General features: G+C 41.2%; 3 protein-coding genes and 1 long non-coding RNA gene across 4 annotated transcripts in view; 1 reads left to right on the top strand and 3 right to left on the bottom strand.

The window, feature by feature from the left end:
• Positions 1-142: 142 nt before the first annotated feature.
• n6amt1 (N-6 adenine-specific DNA methyltransferase 1) lies at positions 143-1,713 on the top strand. Its single transcript, XM_054623963.1, has 6 exons — positions 143-367; positions 447-533; positions 666-756; positions 852-935; positions 1,032-1,173; positions 1,266-1,713. The coding sequence occupies exons 1-6, from the start codon at positions 231-233 to the stop codon at positions 1,370-1,372; spliced, it is 648 nt and encodes a 215-aa protein (XP_054479938.1). The 5' UTR covers positions 143-230; the 3' UTR covers positions 1,373-1,713.
• On the bottom strand, positions 1,394-11,964 carry gart (phosphoribosylglycinamide formyltransferase). Its single transcript, XM_054623962.1, is given in 23 exon segments — positions 1,394-2,126; positions 2,237-2,352; positions 2,443-2,584; positions 2,799-2,929; positions 3,078-3,236; positions 3,396-3,599; positions 3,896-3,946; positions 3,949-4,047; positions 4,671-4,922; positions 5,737-5,935; positions 6,495-6,604; positions 6,880-6,974; positions 7,300-7,531; positions 7,946-8,114; positions 8,187-8,272; positions 8,361-8,448; positions 8,590-8,715; positions 8,820-8,888; positions 9,256-9,367; positions 9,982-10,156; positions 10,232-10,327; positions 10,786-10,935; positions 11,816-11,964. Coding segments are annotated over 23 exon segments (3,117 nt in total). The 5' UTR covers positions 11,874-11,964; the 3' UTR covers positions 1,394-1,928.
• Positions 11,965-14,012: 2,048 nt separating this feature from the next.
• On the bottom strand, positions 14,013-18,115 carry LOC129111932 (uncharacterized). Its single transcript, XM_054624095.1, has 4 exons — positions 17,748-18,115; positions 15,339-15,605; positions 15,082-15,234; positions 14,013-14,986 (listed from the first exon to the last, which is right to left on the bottom strand). Exons 1-4 carry the CDS (start codon positions 18,010-18,012, stop codon positions 14,820-14,822), a joined length of 852 nt encoding a protein of 283 aa, XP_054480070.1. The 5' UTR covers positions 18,013-18,115; the 3' UTR covers positions 14,013-14,819.
• A 1,017-nt stretch (positions 18,116-19,132) lies between these two features.
• LOC129111502 (uncharacterized) overlaps positions 19,133-19,636 on the bottom strand; it is a 56,000-nt gene continuing 55,496 nt past the window's right edge. Inside the window, exon 3 of the long non-coding RNA XR_008532321.1 lies at positions 19,133-19,208. This is a non-coding gene — a long non-coding RNA (uncharacterized LOC129111502). The remainder of the gene's footprint in view (positions 19,209-19,636) is intronic.

The raw sequence follows: 19,636 nt of genomic DNA, 5'->3' as shown, positions 1-19,636 counted from the left end.
TAGTTGACTATATTTAAACTTAAGAGAATACAAATCTTTTTTTTTTATTTTTTTAAAACAAACAATTAGAGCCATCTTCCCCCACACACAGCAGAGAACTAGTTAACCTACGTCACAGTGACGTAGGGTTGGCTACAAGGAAGTGGAACGTCAACATGCTTCCTCCCACATGTCTGCTCAGCTGGTACCTTGAGTAAACCTGATTCAAGCTTCTCTAACCTGCAGCAGGTATGTCTTCCTGTTATCCCACTCCTGTGTACTCCCATGCTGGACGAGGAGACTTCAGAGATGTTTACGAGCCTGCAGAAGACTCTTTCCTCTTGATCGACGCTCTGGAGAAAGACGCACAGCTGCTGCAGGAGATGAGGTCCACCGCTTTCCTAAAAACCAGTCATGTTTTTTTTACTTTACTGTCACTTTTTAATACATTTACTGTTTTTTTTTAGCCCGTCTTTGTGTGTGGAGGTGGGCAGTGGCTCTGGAGTGGTGTCAGCTTTCCTGGGATCAGTGGTTGGACCTTCTGCTGTCTATCTGTGAGTTATCAGCATTATTCCATGTCCAGCTAAGAAAAACACAGTTTGACAATCTTAAATATATATATGTATATATGCATGCGTTTCTCATGCATATATATATATATATGCATGCATGCGTTTCTCATGCAGTTGCACTGATGTGAATCCTGCAGCTGCGCAGTGCACAGCAAAGACAGCTTCCTGCAACAATGCGTCACTGCAGCCTGTCATCACATCCTTGGTGAGACTTGGACACAGTCACATTTCAGGGGTTTGCATGCTTTGATTGCAAGGATTTGAATTCTAAAGGTTGTTTTTTTTCTTGCCTTCCTTCAGGTGGACTGTCTTCTGCCCCGCTTGAGTGGCAAAGTGGATGTCCTTCTCTTCAACCCCCCCTATGTGGTCACACCTTCAGAGGAGGTGGTTCAGCCCTGTACCCCTACACACCTGTACCGCAGGTTGTCTTCAGTTTATAGATGAGGAGCAATTGGATCAATGTGTGCTTTTCTCTTCCAGGTTGGCAGCACAGGAATAGAGGCTGCCTGGGCCGGCGGGAAGCGAGGGCGAGAGGTGACGGACAGATTCCTGCCTGTGGTAGCACAGTTGCTCTCCAGTAAAGGGCTATTCTATCTCATTACCATTGCAGAGAATGAGCCAGGTGAGTTTACTTCTGTCTCTAGAATTATTTGCACAGTGCAGGAGACATTCTGGATAGTTCAGTGATTTTCTAATCTCTTCTTTTCTCACCAGAGGAGATCATCCGTATTCTGGGCAAATGTGGTTTGAAGGGAGAGCCATGCATGTCGACTAGAGCTGGAAATGAGAGGCTGTCCGTCCTGCGCTTCCAAAGGAGCTAACAGTCGTGTATAAATCCCCTGAAAAGATTACAGGAACTGATAAAGATTTTCAGGACATCATTTTTGCCAAACGGGATGCAGTATTGTCTGCAAGGAAGGACAAATGCAGAGGAAAACTAAGACTTTTTTGGATTAAAGCTCTGAACAACAACTTCTTTTGCAAGGAATTCAGCGAAAGGACTAAGATGCCTGTTGTACTGAATATTTGAAAATAAAGAAACCAATGCCACAAAAAAATGACTGTAACCAAGACCGTTTCAATAGGGAAATTTCAGCTACACATACATTAAAGAATTCTATTCAGACAGCAATACAAGAAGAACCACTTACTTACATTTTTTTTTTAAAAAGGTACCAAGGAATGTAATTTTGTTTCTTGACAACACAGAAATTTGAAATGTTTCTATACATGCTTGCTAGCATTACAGGAAGAAATCTACCCAACTCAACTCGACATGACAATCTGAAACAGGACAGTAAGAAGTTAATATCTTGACTAAAGTGTCTCTTTTGTTTTAATGTGAGAACTTTTCAGAGTCAACTGTATGTTGGACTTTTAACTCTGGGAACTGGACTTCCAAGTGATGCGTCTGTCCTCGCCGAGCCTGACCACGCCTCCGGCCACCAGCTCCAGAGCGGCGGGGAAGGCTCGGTGCTCGGCCTCTCGGATTCTGTCGGACAGACTCTCCTCTGTGTCGCTGCCCAGCACCTGCACGGCCTCCTGCACGATGATGGCTCCTGCATCCACCTCTTCCTAAAACACAGATGAACAAAACAATGAGTGCGTTCAGTTCAGAAAAAAGAAATTCAGGTAAAAAGGCTCATTGTTTGAAGTCTGGTGCTTCCACAGTTTGTCATACTTACTGCTACAAAGTGGACCGTGCAGCCGGTCACCCGCACCCCCGCCTGCAGAGCCTGCTTCTGGGCATTCACCCCCTTGAATGAGGGCAGCAGGGATGGATGGATGTTCAGCAGCTTTCCTGGAAGATTAACAAATACCAAATAAACTCCCAATGTAAAACACTTTCATATGACCCACCACATCATCATCATCATCATGTTTTTCACACCGTTCCATTTCTTGACGAAAGTTCCCGTGAGGATCCTCATGAATCCAGCCAGACACACCAGCTCCACCCCAAACTCTTCCAGCACACGATCAATTGTGCCATCGAACTCTGCTCGGCTCCCGTACAGTTTGTGGTCCACCACCTATGTCAGGGTCAGACACACAAACTCCATAAACATAATTCAGGCTTTTATTGTATCATCCTGACTCCGCTTAAACCCTCAATTGACTGCGGAATACATCACGTATGCGTTTGTCTCCTAACAAATAAATATCCTGGTGCAGGTTTTGTGTGAAGTACACTTTGTCACAATGGTGTTGGATAATTAAAGTTATCGTTATTCATATTTCTTTTACCCTCGTCTGGATGCCGGCCAGCGACGCTCTCTTCAGGCCCTGAACTCCAGGTCTGTTGGAGATGACCACCACGATCTCTGCAGAGCTGGATGGAAGCCTGGCCTGCTCGATTAGTGCCTGTAAGTTGGTGCCTGGGGGCAAACATACCAAAAGATCTTTAAGACCGGTTCGTAGGAAAGTAAATTGTAGATGTACAGATCTTTCCAAAAATGTTGACCTACTCCTTTAATGGACTTGTAAGGCTCTCCGATTCTTAATGCGAGAGCAATGAAAACACACCTGAGCCAGAGATGAGAACAGCAACCCTGGTCCTCGTGCGTGGCGTGATGCCGTCGCCACGGCAACCACCGTTCTGCTCGACTCCCAGCTCTCCACTGGGAGCGGGCCCTGCGTTCAGCATGCTGTGCTTCAGGTTGCGGACCACCACCGGTTCTGCCCCTGCATACATGAACAAATTAAATCTTGTTTTTTCACATTTTTGATAAAATACATTATATTAAAACTGTTTTTATTGCCTTTCCAGTTTTAATTAAAATAAAAACTATCTGAAGCTTTGCTGTACTGCATTAAATCATATCAGTGTGTCAAGTGTCCCACCCTGCTGCTTGTGGGCCAGCGAACCCACGATCCAGGCCTCTTCATCAGCCAAAAGCTGGCGTAGGACCCTCTGAGCATCCAGGGGGGCAACCACCAGCACGGCCCCCAGACCGCAGTTGAAGGTGCGGGCCATCTCCTCCTCACTGAGACCCCCTTCCTTATGGAGCCAGGAAAACACTGGAGGGATGCTCCATCGAGAGGCATCTGAGTCATGTAGAAACACCAAGTGTAAAGAATAATGAGAGCGAGCTGTGGCCTTAAATAGGAACCACACAGTGGAAGGAAACTGCTGAATGTGGAAAGAAAGCTGTTTATTCAATCCCACTATAAATATGTTTGTGCAGAAAACAGTCATCACTTTTTTGCACCCTCTCACACTAAAAACAAATTATTTCGATAATGCAGCTTAATCCAATAGACAAGCCACCTTTCCAGACTGCTCAAGTCAACATTTTGTATGTTTCATTTGACAAACACGTGTCAGCGTGCTTTCATCTCACCTAAATCGACTGCCAGCTCCTGGGGCAACACCCGAGGGATGTTCTCCAGGAGCCCCCCCCTGTGATGTGAGCGTAGGCTTTGACGGCGCCGCTGCGAAGGATTGGCAGCAGCAGACGACTGTAGATCTTTGTAGGAGTCAGCAAAACCTCGCCTGGAAGCAGAGTTACAGTAAAATGGTGGGCATCAAAGGTTAATGTTGCACTTAAAAATATATTAGGCCTGTGAATAATATTTTTTTAGTCATTGATTAATCTGCTAAGTACTTTCTCAACTGATTGTTTGGTCTCCAATGTATCAGGAAATAGTTAAAACAGTCCGCACCCTAAATATACCAAGTTTACTGTGATATAACACCAGAGAAGATGAAAACAGAGAAGCAGAAACTAGAGATAATTTGGCATATTTTTTGAAAATAATGAATGCTTACTCTTTACTTAACACCAAATTTCAATGGCAAAATGATCACTTTTCAGAAAACTGAGAAGACTTTCTGGCAAAAGCAGAGTCTGGCCAGAGAGTTTAAGACGTTTTGTTGTTGGAAGCATAAGGCTAAAGAAAAATGTGGTCTTAATTTAAAACAAAAAAACACCAATAAAACTGCTCCTGTGGCTACCGATTGTTTAGGAATGTCACGGCAAAATAAGTACAGACGAGACAAAGAGTGTAAAGACCTGCTAGAGTCTCTTTGAGAAACAGCTGTGCTTTGTGATAAATGCACCAAAAATAAATGGAGAGCACTCTCGGGTCCACCTGTGTGACTTGAAGGTGACTTACCGACAGTCTGTCCCGACTTGCCAAAAGGAGCAGGCGAGCTGTAGCTGAGGTCGGCCCTCTCCAGGACCTTGCGGACCAGGCTGAAGCCGTTGCTGTGGACCCCAGAGGAGGCCAGTCCGATCAGCAGGTCCCCCTCAACGATGTCCCCCAACCTGGGCAGCAGAGCGCCGCGCTCCACCGCTCCGACACAGAACCCGGCCAGGTCGTACTCTCCTGGAGCGTAGACGCCCGGCATTTCTGCTGTCTCACCACCTGGACGTTAAAAAACAAATTCAAGATACAGCGTGCTCAGCTCTACCTCCAATGAAAGTAATACAGGACCTCTTTTGGATGACAAGGACATCATCTGCTCTCTGTTTCAGATTCTTGCCATTTATGACATCAATATTTTTCAAATTTGTGTTTTTATTCATAAGATTCTTTTAGGTGAAATTCACAGGTTCATTCTTACTCAACTCGTCAATCTTCATCCTCCTAAATGATTTACTTGCAGAGGTCAATTTTCTATAAGATTTATAGGAAGCAAATTATGGAATGGCTTTTCACACTTAAAAATATGTTAATCTATAAAATGTTTCAAAAGATGCTTAAAAGATAATCTTACCCCTGTTTTGTAATGACTTTCCTTATGTATTATATGTATTCCATGTTTCAGTGTATTGTTTATCTGTAGTTGTTGCATTCATAGGGACTTGTAGCATTACTTTTGTGTAGGAGTAAATGCAGGGGTACAAACCCAAATCCCCTTAATCAAAATCAAACCCGGCTTATTCTCACACACACACCTCATTTTTTTAAATAATGTATCATTATAAATCATAGCTTGTAAAAATGCTTTTTCAGCAATATTTCATACCATATGTATATTCTTTTTGTATTCGTTAAAGTATTGTGATTTTTTTTATATAGGTGGAGGCTTCAAATTAGCCCAGTGGGCTTTATGCCTCTTCCTGCACTGTAATATTATTTATCTATGTTATGTATTTTTTTTAATATTTTTCAATTGTGCAAATAAAATGCAAATAAACACAATTCATCTTATTTACATCACCATCTCCTAGCTCACCCAGTAGAGCGCAGCCGGCCATCTCGCAGCCCTTAGCGATGCCGCCGACCACCGACGCAGCAACGTCCACGTCCAGGCTGCCGCAGGAGAAGTAGTCGAGGAAGAAAAGCGGCTCGGCGCCGTGAGCCAGCACATCGTTCACACACATGGCCACCAAGTCCTGACCCAGGCCGCCATGCTGGCTGCACGCCTGGGCGATCTGTGAACACAATTTTGGGGTATTATGGCAAAATTCTTACCATCAGTGAAGAGTTTGGACATGCAGGTGCAGTTTTGGCAACGTGACTGATTAAAACTTAAGTGCAGAATTAAAAAAGCAACACCTCTAGACTAATCAACAATGAGCTGAACATGCTTCAAAAAGTTCATGAAAGAATCCTGGATATTTAACACTTTAAATAAATGACATTTTTTATTTCTGTTCAGGGGTTTTAAGAAGCTTTTGAATCAGTCTACAGATAAACATAATCTCCCCCGCTGCTCCATGACATCTGAGCCAAAGCCGGAACCAACTTTGAAAGGTTATTTATTGGCCGATCTGGCATCCAGCAAAGCCAAATTGGAGTCGAGGTTTATGGTATTTTCCTTTGATTCTCATTTGTTCCAGGACGGGTGCCTCATATTTGCACAGTTCCAAGAGTTTACATTATAAGTATGACTCGTGGCAAAAAGTGGACGTGAAGATTGAAAGACACCAACTGGAAAATCTTCCATATTCTCCTCTAATAAAAAGGGTGGTGAAGGAACCTAAGTCCCACCTTGAGTTTGGTCCCCACTCCGTCTGTCCCAGAAACCAGGATCGGGTCGACAAAACCTGCAGCCTTCAGGTCAAACAGCCCAGCAAAACCTCCCAGCTCTGCATTACAGCCTGGTGAAAAAACAACAAGTCATGTTCACTGCTTCTTCAATTCTTTCTAATTTGACTGTTTGTATTAGAGCTACTGAATTTATCTCAGCAAACACACAATTAACATGACGTTAACAACTACAATTACTAAAAATACAGCAATTTGTTTCATAATGAGAAAATGGTTTCAGTCAGCTGCTTAAAACAAGCTATTCTGTCAGAGCGCTTAAAGAAACAGGAGTCAAATCATTATTCTAATGCAACTAAAAAGTCTTTGTAATTGAGAATGAAGTTACCAGCGCGGGACGTTGCCTTGGCCAGAGGTTTGATCATGTCCACCAGCTTGTTTCCAGCAGCGATGTCCACTCCGCTGTCCTTATAGGTCAGACCTCTGTCAGAGACAAGGTGAAAGACCACTCACTCAACTTAGAGCTGTTACTCCCAGTGATACATCATGCCCGTTTACAGCTACAGCTTAAGGAGGAGGCTTAAATTAAATATCTGCTTGTGGACTTGGCAATTTAAATAAATACTAGGACACAAGGTCATCCAAATTGATTTATTATTCATTAAGTTCTACATGATATACAGTATAGAAATGTAGAAATGAACTCTACTAACATCTAAAGAAAAAAACGAAATGTTCTACAGATAAAACAAATACAAAAGGGAATGTTTTAGTGCTTGTGTGTAGCCTGTACCACTTTCACACACACCTGTGTTGGTTCAGGTGGGCGATGGCCCGGTGGCCGATGTCCCGCCGGTACACGGCACCCGGGAAGCCTATGGCCGCCACGCCCTGATTGGCCGCCTGCAGGGCCGACTCCAGGGACGGCCGGACCGCGGTGACGGTGAGGACCCGCCCGCCGCTGGAGACCACGCCTCCATCCTTCACAGCTGTGCCGGCGTGGAAAACCTGCACCCCCGAGTCTTGAACCTGGGACAAGCCTGAGGATGAACACAGGCATTAGTCTGGTGTAAACATAATAAAACACAGAATATAAACATAAGGATTTACTCCAGGCTTTTTCTATTTAAAACAAAGATGTTATACGATTACTTCAAGCTTCTCAAAAGTTAGGATTTGCTTCTTCTCCTTGTTTTCTATGGAAATAAACTGAATTTCTGACTGTTGGTTGGACAAAACAATCATACTAAATATTGCAATTTGACAATATATTGGCCATTTATCAACCAAATACTAGTCAAATAATTATTAGACAAAATAAACTGCATTTATAGGTTCCATTTCTGCTTCTACTTTATTCCTGACAAGATAAAAAGCACATTTTGTTGAAAAGAAACCACTCAACAGACATTTTGGCAAAGGGTTTTATTTTCATTGTGTAATTTGAGCTGTACCTGTGATCTCTACTCCTTTCTTGTAGGAGCCGGGGTAACCAGCGCTGGCCATCACCACGGTGACCGCAGAGCTGTCCTGGTGCCACACGGGGGCGCTGGAGACCAGTTTGCCGTTAAGGGTGTTCAAGATCACTTCATAAAGGTCGCTCTTTAGGAGGGGCAGCAGCACCTGAAGGAGCGACATATTTGATGTTTATTTTAAGAGAAAATCCAGTGATGGGTGGAAGTCAAACAAACCCACCTGACACTCCGGGTCTCCAAAGCGACAGTTGAACTCCAGGACCTTTAGCCCCTGCTTGGTCAACATCAGCCCTGCATACAGCACACCTGGAAAAAAAAAAAGATACTACAAACATAAGAACAGATGCATGGGGGGCTCTCTGGACTGTAGCGCAAACAGAGAAAGAGCACTTGCCCACATAAGGAGTTCCCTCCTCCCTCATCCCATCCACAGTCTTCTGAAGGACGGTCTCTCTGATCTGCTGCAGCAGCTCCTGGCTCACCTGCACAGGATTGACAGACAGCAGGCAGCATTAAAGATGGCTGCACACAAGTGGATGGCTCTAATCATCCTGAAAAAAAAAAAAAAAATAGTACAGTTAAAGGTAGAAAAGAACCAGGCTGAGAGGAAAGGAAGGGTGTACCTGAGGGGTTGGGCAGTAGGCCCCCATGCCGCCTGTGTTTGGCCCCAGGTCGCCATCCTGCAGCCTCTTGTGATCCTGAGCTGGAGGCATCGCAGACACCGAGGAGCCGTCAGTGAAGCACAGACACTACAGAACGAGGGGTTGAAGGAGTAACATCCTATCAATGCTCCTTTAATGTAAACTTAAAAAAAAGGTAAATAAGGTTCAATTCTGTTAGAGATGCAACTCACGGACACTTCCTCTCCCTCCAGCAGCTCCTCCACCACCACAGTCTCCCCTGCAGAGCCAAAGGCTCGGTCCTGCAGTGCACAGCGTCAAGGAAACACATCAACGTGATGAAGTGTATGCATCAACTTTTAGAACAGTTGATTGTTGGCTAGAAATAGTATTCACGGCAGAATTTTTTAAACTCCAGCCAACAAAAAAAAAAAAAAAAAAAAAAAAAAACTGGTTCGGTGAAGCATACCGGCAAACTCTGTTCTAGTGGGACTGATCTGTGGTCAGCTGCCAGATCTCAATGTGAGACGACGGTGGGCTTTACTACAGTCATTTTACTTCTACTTCAGTAAAACATTTTGCTCAATACTGCAGGACATTTTCTTTTCGTTCCACTCCTTGCTAATATAACTGCCAAGACGAATGACCCCAGAGAAGACAGAGTTGTACCTTCATGATGTCCATCACAGCCCGACAGGCCTCGTCCTGGTCTCCAGCCACAATGACTCCCTTCCCCGCTGCCAACCCGCTGGCCTTCACCACCAGCGCTGGGAAGTCGGCCCTGCAGACCCCCAAACAATGAAATAAACTTTCATCGTCTTTTCACAGAAAAACACATCTGGAACAGATGCTGCATCTCTGATGTGGAGCATTTTTTGTGTGTGGACCATTTAACATTTGCAGTGAACGATATTGTTTAATGGGTGATGGCTGGCAGAATACGGCAGATGCTGTTCTGCCCAAGATGGTTTCTATAAACAAAGAAATGACTTTCCAAGAGTATAAAATGTTTTTGTTTCAGTCTTTAAAAGTTGCAACTCTTATGGTGGATTGTTTGAGGGTGCAGTCATCACATCTTAGATCATTAACTCATGAAACCATCTGAGAAACAAAACCTAAAGAGGAGATATTGTTTTCTATTACGGTGCAAATTTTGAGTGCTTAATGGCTCCGAAAACAAAACTCCACAACTTTGCTACTGGTAATCAAAACTGAATAAAAAATGATGTTACTGTTTTACAATAAACAGTGAAAACCATGGATTAAGCCCTTTGTTTCCTCTAATTTATTTATCTACTAATTAACTATAACTCTAACTTAACTGAACAAAAAGGAGTGTCTCTGTATGCCTTTTTTAATATGACAAAAAAAAGTTTGCTGGTCTACTGTACTGACGTGCGGATGTAGTTGCAGGCCTCTTGGGCGTCGGTGAAGGAGCCGTAACGGGCCGTGGGGATGCCGTGACGCTCCATGAAGGCCTTGGAAAAGCTTTTGCTGGCCTCCAACTGAGCGGCTTTGGCAGACGGGCCGAAACAGGGCACTCCTGCCGCCGTCAGGTCATCTACCATACCTGGAGGAGACGTTAAAGTTAAGACTGAAAGACCACACAGAAAAGACCTCAGTTTATATGATGGAGATCACTCACCTGCAGCCAGTGGCACCTCAGGTCCGACCACGACCAGCCCCACATGATGATCCTTACAGAACTGAGCCAGAATGGCGTGGTTACTCACAGATACCTCTGCATGGAGAGAGCGAGGGTGGAAGGATAATTTACACTCTTTACAAAATGCCAAACAATTCTTGCCAAACTATTTTTTAAAGCTAAAAAAAAAAAATCACTGGTTCCAACTGAGAATATTTACTTGCTTTTTGTAGTATTTTAAAAAAGGTAATAAACTAAATGTCTCTGGGTTTTATACTGTTGTCTAATTTGAACATGTTAACTTGAACTCTGGGAATTTGTGAAAGGCATTTTTTCATAATTTTCAGACATCTGATAGACTAGAGTTTATTCACTAAAAGAGAAAATAGGCAAATTAAGCATAAGTGATATAAATAAAAAAATAAAATGTCTTTTTTTCATGTATCATATACTGCATTTTAGAAACACAAATGTAACAAGCTTCAAGGTGCAAACTACTGTTTTCAGACCAATTTTTGTGCACTAAACTAAAGAGCCTTGGTGTTGGCGTTTACCAGAGTTGCTGATCTTCCCACAGCTGGCCGTGCCTGCGTTACCGGGGGCCACCAGGATTTGCTGAATCTGCGGTGATTGGGCCAGCTTCCAGGCCAGCGCATGCTCCCGTCCACCACCGCCGACCACCAGCACCCTCTCTGCCATGGCACCTAAGCTATGAGAAAGAAAGAAAAAAAGAAAAAGAGAGATTCTGTAATTTACTGTTACACTGAAACCACTCACACCTTCACAGCTGTTCTGCAGAGCAAGCTTATTCGACTTTAACCGTTCGTAAAGTACCCATTTAATTGCATGCAAAGCTTGACCTATAACAAAAGGAGTTCCCTTAGCTGAGACGAAGCGGTGACCTTTTCCGAGGCCCGGGGTCTTATATTATCTTGTACTGCCACACTAACGGGGATCTAGTCAACTGGAACAAAAACACAACTCAACAATTAAATGGCATGGTCACCAGAAAAGGCCAAATCACCAGCAGCTGAAAACAAGGGCTCATTTACATAGAAAAAACAAAGCCACAATTAGGTTGATACACAGTTAACCATTTGCCTTTATCTCAGTTTGGTCGTGCAGGCTTACTGTGGTCTCCCTCTCTAGTTTACAAATGTTCTGTTAAGCAAGTAGTTTTTATAATTTGCACAAATAATGGACAGAACGTGCAGATTTTTAGAATTAAACAGGAGGCATGCAAATACCTTTTCTTACTTCCTGATGATTTTTGCAAACATCTCAAGTGTGATTCAATAAATCAAGGATTTCACACTGAAAGGTTCTTATGTCAGAGTGTCATAAAATGTAAATCCACTCCACAGAAACCCAGAGTTCCTCATGACAGACATGTGGATTCAATGTCTCATCAGTGGGATGAAATCTGAATCCGATCTGACTGTTTTAGGGATAATATTGTGGACATAATTCACTTACAACCAAAAATATAGATAAAGCAAATCCAACATTATAACTACAAAGGTTACAACATTTTGCATTCACAGACAAAAAGACCCTTTAACCCCCCCATCAACTCAAACAAACCTGGGTCAGAGGACAAACCACCCCAATCTGCAATGACCTGAGGATTGTGTAATCGCATGCTTTACTAAAGTAAAGACCCGTGTGTGCAGATACATTGTCCACAATCTGCATTAAACACGACAGGGAGCAGACACAGTACAAAGGGTTGAGTGTTGAACAAGGAGTGCACATGTTCACAATTAGTCAAATCACTGGCCCTGATTGGAATCACTCAGCTCATGTGAGTCACATGTGAGGCAGCAAATCAAATGAAATCAGTCTAACAATGCATGCCTCTTTATACAACAAATAAACTACGAGTTGTAGTATTGTGCTTTTTACACTTTGTGTCCTCAAACTGTACTACAACTTGTCTGCACATGCACAAATAAACTATGCAGCTACTGCAGTTTAGCAGGGTGAATGGAGTTGTCTCCACCCTGAAGCAATCACTTCCAACATCTCAAAAAGCTCAACATTCAATTAAGCAAAGCAACTAACTTCCATGTTTTTCTGGTACAAGTTAGTAAAGCACAAGTAAGATGCATTGGGTTGTGCTTTTGCATGAAATATCACTGGTTCCAACTCCTTCAAAATGAGAATATTTACTTGCTTTTTGTAGTATTTTAAAAAAAGGTAATAAACTAAATGTCTCTGGGTTTTATACTGTTGTCCAATTTGAACTCTGGGAATTTGTGAAAGGCATTTTTTCATAATTTTCAGACAAATAAACTATGAGTATGTTTTTCTTGTACAAGTTAGTAAAGCACAAGTAAGATGCATTGGGTTGTGCTTTTTGCATGAAAACAATGACTTAAACTTTCTCCAGCAACATATAAGATAAGATAAAATAAGATAATCCTTTATTAGTCCCGCAGCGGGGAAATTTGCAGGCTTACAGCAGCATAGAGTTAAAGTGCAAACAAGAGACATAGTAAAGAAAGACAAGATAAAAATAAAAATAAAAAATGAAAAATAAAAAATAAACATAAAAAAACAAGTATTATAAATAAGCAATAAAAACAGTAGAAAAACACAATAACTGAAATATAATATTTACAGACAGAAAAAAACTTTTAACTATTATTGCACAGTGTTTTTATTGTCATGTGGTCTGCTGGGAGCAGAGCTGGTTGTGCAATGAATCATTGGTGAAATGAAGCATGCTGTTTGGATACTCACCTGTGTGTTTGGGTATCTGTGAAGCAGGAACTAGTTGGAGCCCAGTTGAGGACAGCAGTCTGAAGTGTCTCCTCTGCTTTCAGCCTGCAGACTGTGGATGTAAACTATGTTATCACACCACACACACACCACGTGGCTCCATGAGACCAGATGACCAGCGCTGCATAAAGTGGATTAACAGACACACATGGTGCAGAAACAGATCCCTCCATTCTGTCCTCTACTGTTAATGCATCTCTTACCTTTCTCTGCTGCTTAGGATATTTCTTTGGCAAAGTTTCGACAATGTGTTTGGCTTTTTCCCCACTTCCTCTGTGTCACAGACTAGTGCATCATGGGGATTGTAGTTAACAAGCTGTGTCAAAATAGTTGCTTGTCCAGAAACAGCCTGCATGTTTATTCACCTTGCTTTCGAATAAATTCTTTGTTTATTTCATCCAAAAAAAAAAACATTTAAAATATATATTCAATGTATTATTAAAAAAGAGAGCTGCTGCTTTTCAGGCAGAATTAGTCAGTTATCATATAGGATTCATTAAAGGAAACACTGGCCTGGATGTACTGATCATGTTGGTAGAATATGGATGATATTTGTCACTTGTACAGCCAAAAGCAGTGATGAAGAGTAACCAACTGCATGCACTATAGTTATCTACATACGCATAATATTTAGGTACTTCACTTGAGTATTTTTGTGCTACTTTGTACTCCAACTCCACTATATTCTCGAGGAAAATACTGCACATAATACTCCCCCTTATTTACTTAGAGCTATAACAATACTATCAATGGAGTGCTTTTACTTTTCCTTAAATAGGAGGATTTGAATACATCTTCCAGCAGTGGCCAACAGGCACCATCTAACCTTATAATGTATTCTAATAAACGTTATCATGTGCAGGCAGATTCAGAACTAGTCTAAAAGACCACATAACATGCAATAATTGTATCCCACAACATACAGTACATTGAAAATGGCCGTTTTAACGTATTATATAGAATTGCTTTTAAGTATGAAATAGTGAGCTGACTAATGGAAAACTGATGGATATTCTTTAATTGTGCCAACATCCAAGTACCCTGGCTGCAGTCACTACCACCTTCAGAGCTAACTATCGCTTTGGAGCAATCAGATGAGTTTAGTCTGCTTATATAAGCTTTTGACCATCAGGATTTACAGCGCTGAAATATAAGCTGGAGCTCTGCCATTTACTGCTTTGAGAGAAATCAATATGTTCTGAAAGTCAATCCTAAAGTTGACTGCAAGATGGTGTGAAGTGGCCAAATAGGGACTGATGGGATCTGATCTCTAGTTTAGGGGGCCTGATGCAGCAAGGAGCAGATGAGGGAAAGCTTTGGCACAATGAGTTATAATGGTCAATGCAGGAGTAAAAAAAAAAGACAGCCAGCTTGCATGAGTGCTCCTCTCATTATTTGAAACAAACTTAATTCAGGTGATGAATTTAAAAGAAACTGTTAATAATCCCCGGTAAGAATCAATCACAGAAACATGGATGACAGTGTTTAGGTTAGAAAACCAACAAGTTTTTTGTTGTGCACTGTTTTATAGTCCCTTTATAGGACTAGCAAACATTTGTAATACATTCTCTGACTGTGCAAACGTTTATATGGTTCATATGTTTATGTGCAACAGCTCCGTCATCAGTACAGATAAAATATCACGTGTTTTGTTGAAGCTCACTCTCTCTTACTTTGTATCTCTCTTCCAGTCGTATCACTTCAGCAGGGAGCATATCTGATGAACCCTAAACCCTAAACACTTGGATCAATATTTTCATGTCACAATAAATAAGTCTTCCAAGTCCGTGAGTAGGCAGCACCGTCACAGCAGAGGGAGTTCAGGGGCATTGAGCAGTTCTTGTCCTAGCGGTGACTCTCGCAGGGCGAACAGTGTGATTCCTGAGCTGTGGACTGTCGGGATGGTGATGTGCGTTAACTTGGGTCGATCTGGTTCCTGTTCCTCTTCGAGGGCCATCTGCCTCACTTGACCTGATAGGCGGAAAAAATGGGATGAAGACACTTAATGGGGGAAAAGAAAAGTCTGCATAAATCTGCATAAATAAACTCCAATTAAAGTCTTCTACCCTCGATATCCAGGGCTTTCCACTGCGGCTCGGACTGACTCTCTGATAAACTGGACAGACAGCAATCTGGCGTCAGTCTCTGCAGGACATCTTCTCGACGAATCAGCAACACAGATTCACTGCAGATTCTCTGGTGCACCTCTTCTTCACATTCTGAAATAATAATTTTAAAAAAAATAAGTATATATATATATATATTTTATGTATAAATGTCAGGAGAGATGATTCTTCTGGAAAAGTTCTTCGCTCTTACTCACCTACATCTAAAGGATTAGTCATAAAAACAGTATTGGGTGCGACGCCAAATATGAGCTGATGGTGCCAGGCGTCCGGCACCTCCTCTCCCTCGGGCACGGCCAGCTGCATGTTCATGGTCGCCACGGGAACGGCTCCGTTTCGGATCCAGCGTGCAAGCCAGGGGATCAGTCGGACCTGCCGCCGAGGGTAAAAGGGGAAGAAGCGACCTGCGACCTTCCCCTTACTGGCCTCTTTTGCTCCTTGGATGAGCTGAGAGTAGGTCGCACCTAAAAAAAAAACAATCATTATTTTTCATCACCTGTAAGATCATCCTAGAAATACAGCAACTTATTACATTTTACTTGTGGTGTGTATACAATCAAGGGATTAAAAGTGTGTTTATTTTCCTCTCAGAGCCTCACGTGTGATGACAGCTTGAGCTAAACGCCTGAGATGTCAATGCAAAAATTGTGTAACAGGGCTGAAAAAGCCAATTACAGTCGCTCCTCTGAGAGACATAAAACTCTTTGTCTAATTCAAGAGGGTACTTTTGAATTTGCCTGGTTGGCAGTGCAGCCAGCTGTCACGCTGGCAGGAAACCGCACTTATGGGTTCAAGACATTACAGAGCCTCGTTCAGCGGAGAAGTTATAGTCTCCGCCAACATCTGCGACACCTGAAATGTCTGTGGAGCCCAGGGAGGATATGCCACCTATGCAAAGTCATGCTTCAAGTATTAATATTTCATTACCTGAAATGTCACAGAGCAGTTTGGCGCTCAAGTGTTTAAAGTGTAATATCTGACAATTTAGGGAGGTCTAGTCCATTTGAGTCAAACGAATGTAATAAATCCTTTAAAGTGTTTCTGTCCAAATTCATTGTGTCTAACAATCAAAAAGACACGCAATAAATAATTCTATCTGGGTTCATCTACCTCATCTACCTCTTCTACTTTTTGTCATGCAGACACATGTGTCTGTTACAATGCTGGTGTTTATGATTTCATTTTCTTCCTGCATAAAAGATAATAATTCAATGATACATTTATTAATGTGGAAGGCAGAACAAAATGTGCATTTAATCTGTCGCCACACTAGAGTATTTCAAAACAAAGATGAAAGGAAACGGATAAACACTTTGCAAAACCCTGTGATACATTTTCTACTTGGAAACTGTTGGGGAGAAACATAAATAACAAGAAACACTCTAAATAACTAAATAAGTGTGCTTATGACTCATATTTCAAAGGCCCTTGGATAACGTCATTTAACTCAACATCTTCCAAACTCTGAAAGAAAAATATGCTCTGGAAAAGCAAGACGTTTAAATACATCTACAATTTTTAAGAGCTTTAAGAATGACCCACTAGATAATGATGACCCAGAGCTGAAATCTGCATGAGGAGCCTCTTTGTCAGAGTTAAACAGAGGTATTATATCCAGACTGCATGAGTCCACAGAATATCTTTAAAATAAATGGGAAAACGAAGGTAACTGAGATTTCAAAAGGGCATACATGGAGATAATTTGAATAAGAATTTCTTATTACCATGAAGCAGAAAGCAGAGTTTACAGGAGAGGATTCAACGTGATGGAGACTGTGGGATGTCAGGATCATACATACACACACACACACATTACATTACATTACAGTCATTTAGCAGACGCTTTTATCCAAAGCGACAGGCTACCATGCAAGGTGCCACCATCAGACTCTAACTAACATTCATTCACATCCAGTCCACACCGATGGCAAGCCTTTATAGGAGGAACTTGGGGTTAAGTGTCTTGCCCAAGGACACATCAACTGCCAAAGCCGGGTATCGAACCACCGACCCTCTGATTGGAGAACTACCTTGCTCTCCACTACGCCACAGCCGCCACACACACACACACACACACATATATATATATAATATATAATATATATATATATATATATATAAATATATAGATATATAATAAAATATATATATATATATAATAAAAACATATAGCTTATAAATATATTTTATATATATAAGAGGCTTATAAATAGGTATATATATAATATAAGGTATTCTATAATATAAATATATATTAATATAAATACATATATATAAATAAATATAATATATATATATATATATATAAAGGCTATATATATAATATAAAATATATATATATATCATATAAATATATATAATATAAATATATATATATATATAAATAATATATATATATATAAATATATATATAAATATATATATATAATATAAATATATATATATATATAATATATATATATAATAAAGTTTGAAGAATAGAAACCTGATAGCAGCTGAGTTGCATGAAATGGAAAGTAATCAAGTGCAAGTACTTTGAATATGTACCCCAAGTCCAGTACTTCCTGTAAATCCATCACCACACATGTGACACATCCAGGATTTACCTGCTTCACTGCGGGAGAGCAGGTAGTCTGGCAGGGGGGACTGGGTCCTCCTCAGCCGGGTCTGGACGCAGAGGTCTGCTTCCTCAGGGGCCACATCCACACCCAGGACCTTCAGCACGTCCACCACAGCTGTGGCCCCGCAGGCTGATGCTCCTATCTGCAGGGTCTGCCTCTCCACTGCCTCCATGAGGGACCACAGCATGGCTTCATGCTCTCCTGCCTCCTCTTCTTCACCTCCATGGACCTGCTCACACACTGCCTCCATGAGAGAGCCTCACCTGTGAACAAAAACAACTCCACTTGTCATTAATTTACACTTTTAATCACTCATTTCCTGCCATAATAAGGAGAATACAAACAACACTCAGTGCGCATGCGCAGAGAACACATGGTTTGTGCTTCGTTGGTTTTCTTACCGGTTGTACAAGGACGCACAGGGGGAACCAGGCGCCCCCTGCTGGTCGTGTTCAGCCATTACACAAAAAAGAGAGAAAAGCACAGTATGATACAGAAATATATCTTTTAAATAAAAACATCTCAAATATATGAAATATAATGTCTGAAGTTAAATAGAACTACATGGTGAAACAAATTTAAAATATACAGTACCAGTCAAAAGTTTGGACACACCTTCTCATTCAACTACTTTGAAGAATCTAAAATATAAAACATATTCTGGTTTGTTGAGCGTTTGTTTACCACATCATTCCATATGTGTTCCTTCAATATTAATCTACAATGCAGAAAAAATAAAGAAGGAAAAACCATTGAATGAGAAGATGTGTCCAAACTTTTGACTGGTACTGTATAAAGAATACATTACCATTCTTAAGAAATAAGTACAAATAGATTGCTAGAGTGTTGTCTGAAAGAAGTTGCATCACAGAAATCTATTTTTTAGGTTACGGTTATTTCTTTTACAAGGGGGAAGTTTATGTTAAATTAAAATATAAATAATTTATAGGATTTTTTTATTATTATTTCTAAAGTATTAGAGTAAACTTTCATGGATGGTGAATATTGTCTTTTTCAGTTTGGTTTAGGCACAAATGTGAAGATAACACCCACCTTTCCCAACTTTGAACTTCAAGATTTAATTAAATTTCTAATATCAATCTTAATATCTATTATTTCTGTCTTTTACAAGCAAAAATAGGAATCTGGTTGCAGTACATTCACAATAAAACAGTTTTGTCCCTTTAGAATGGTAAACCCAAACTGTCCTTAAAAAAGGTGATTTATTGAAGTACAGGACTCCTATTCTGTCCCAACTGTACTGTGACAGCTTCCCCATCAGGGCACTAGATGTCAGTGTTACTACACCATGGTTGACGCTTGGTGAAACAGCCTGAGGCGTGTTGCTGACGACCACCTCCTCCTTCGTTTCGTGCACAGACATCACATGTGGGGGGGGCATCAGGGTGAAGACCTGGATTATCTGGTTCTCCTGAGGCAAACAGGCTGTTCCAGAAAGGTAGATATAAGACATTTTATATACGTTTATATACTTTTCTGCAGTTTCCTATTGAAACATAAATTTCAGTTTCCGTTAATTTAAAAATTGGTTAATTCGTAGAGCCTTAATAAATAAAAATTTGGGCCAGAATGGATGAGTGCAGCACAAGTTAAATACACCAGACTACTTAGCACCAAATCATGCAAACAGGACTCTCACAGGACAACAATTATTACCCAATTATTTTACACATAAATTGGATCTGTCTCCAAGAACAAAAGGATTAGTCAAGTCTCTGCATAACGCCATCTGGTGGTGGAAAAGGGATTTAAGAAGCACAGACTCCACGATTTTGGGTTGATAAAGAAAGTCTAATTTTATGCTCTTGACCACCTTGCTTTGATCTTTCTCTCCGTAACCTTATCTGTGCAGG

Source organism: Anoplopoma fimbria, chromosome 22, assembly GCF_027596085.1.
Source record: "Anoplopoma fimbria isolate UVic2021 breed Golden Eagle Sablefish chromosome 22, Afim_UVic_2022, whole genome shotgun sequence".
In the NCBI taxonomy this organism is placed as follows: Eukaryota; Metazoa; Chordata; class Actinopteri; order Perciformes; family Anoplopomatidae; genus Anoplopoma; species Anoplopoma fimbria.
Note: the sequence above shows the minus strand (reverse complement) of the source record. Positions and strands in the feature narration are given on the sequence as shown.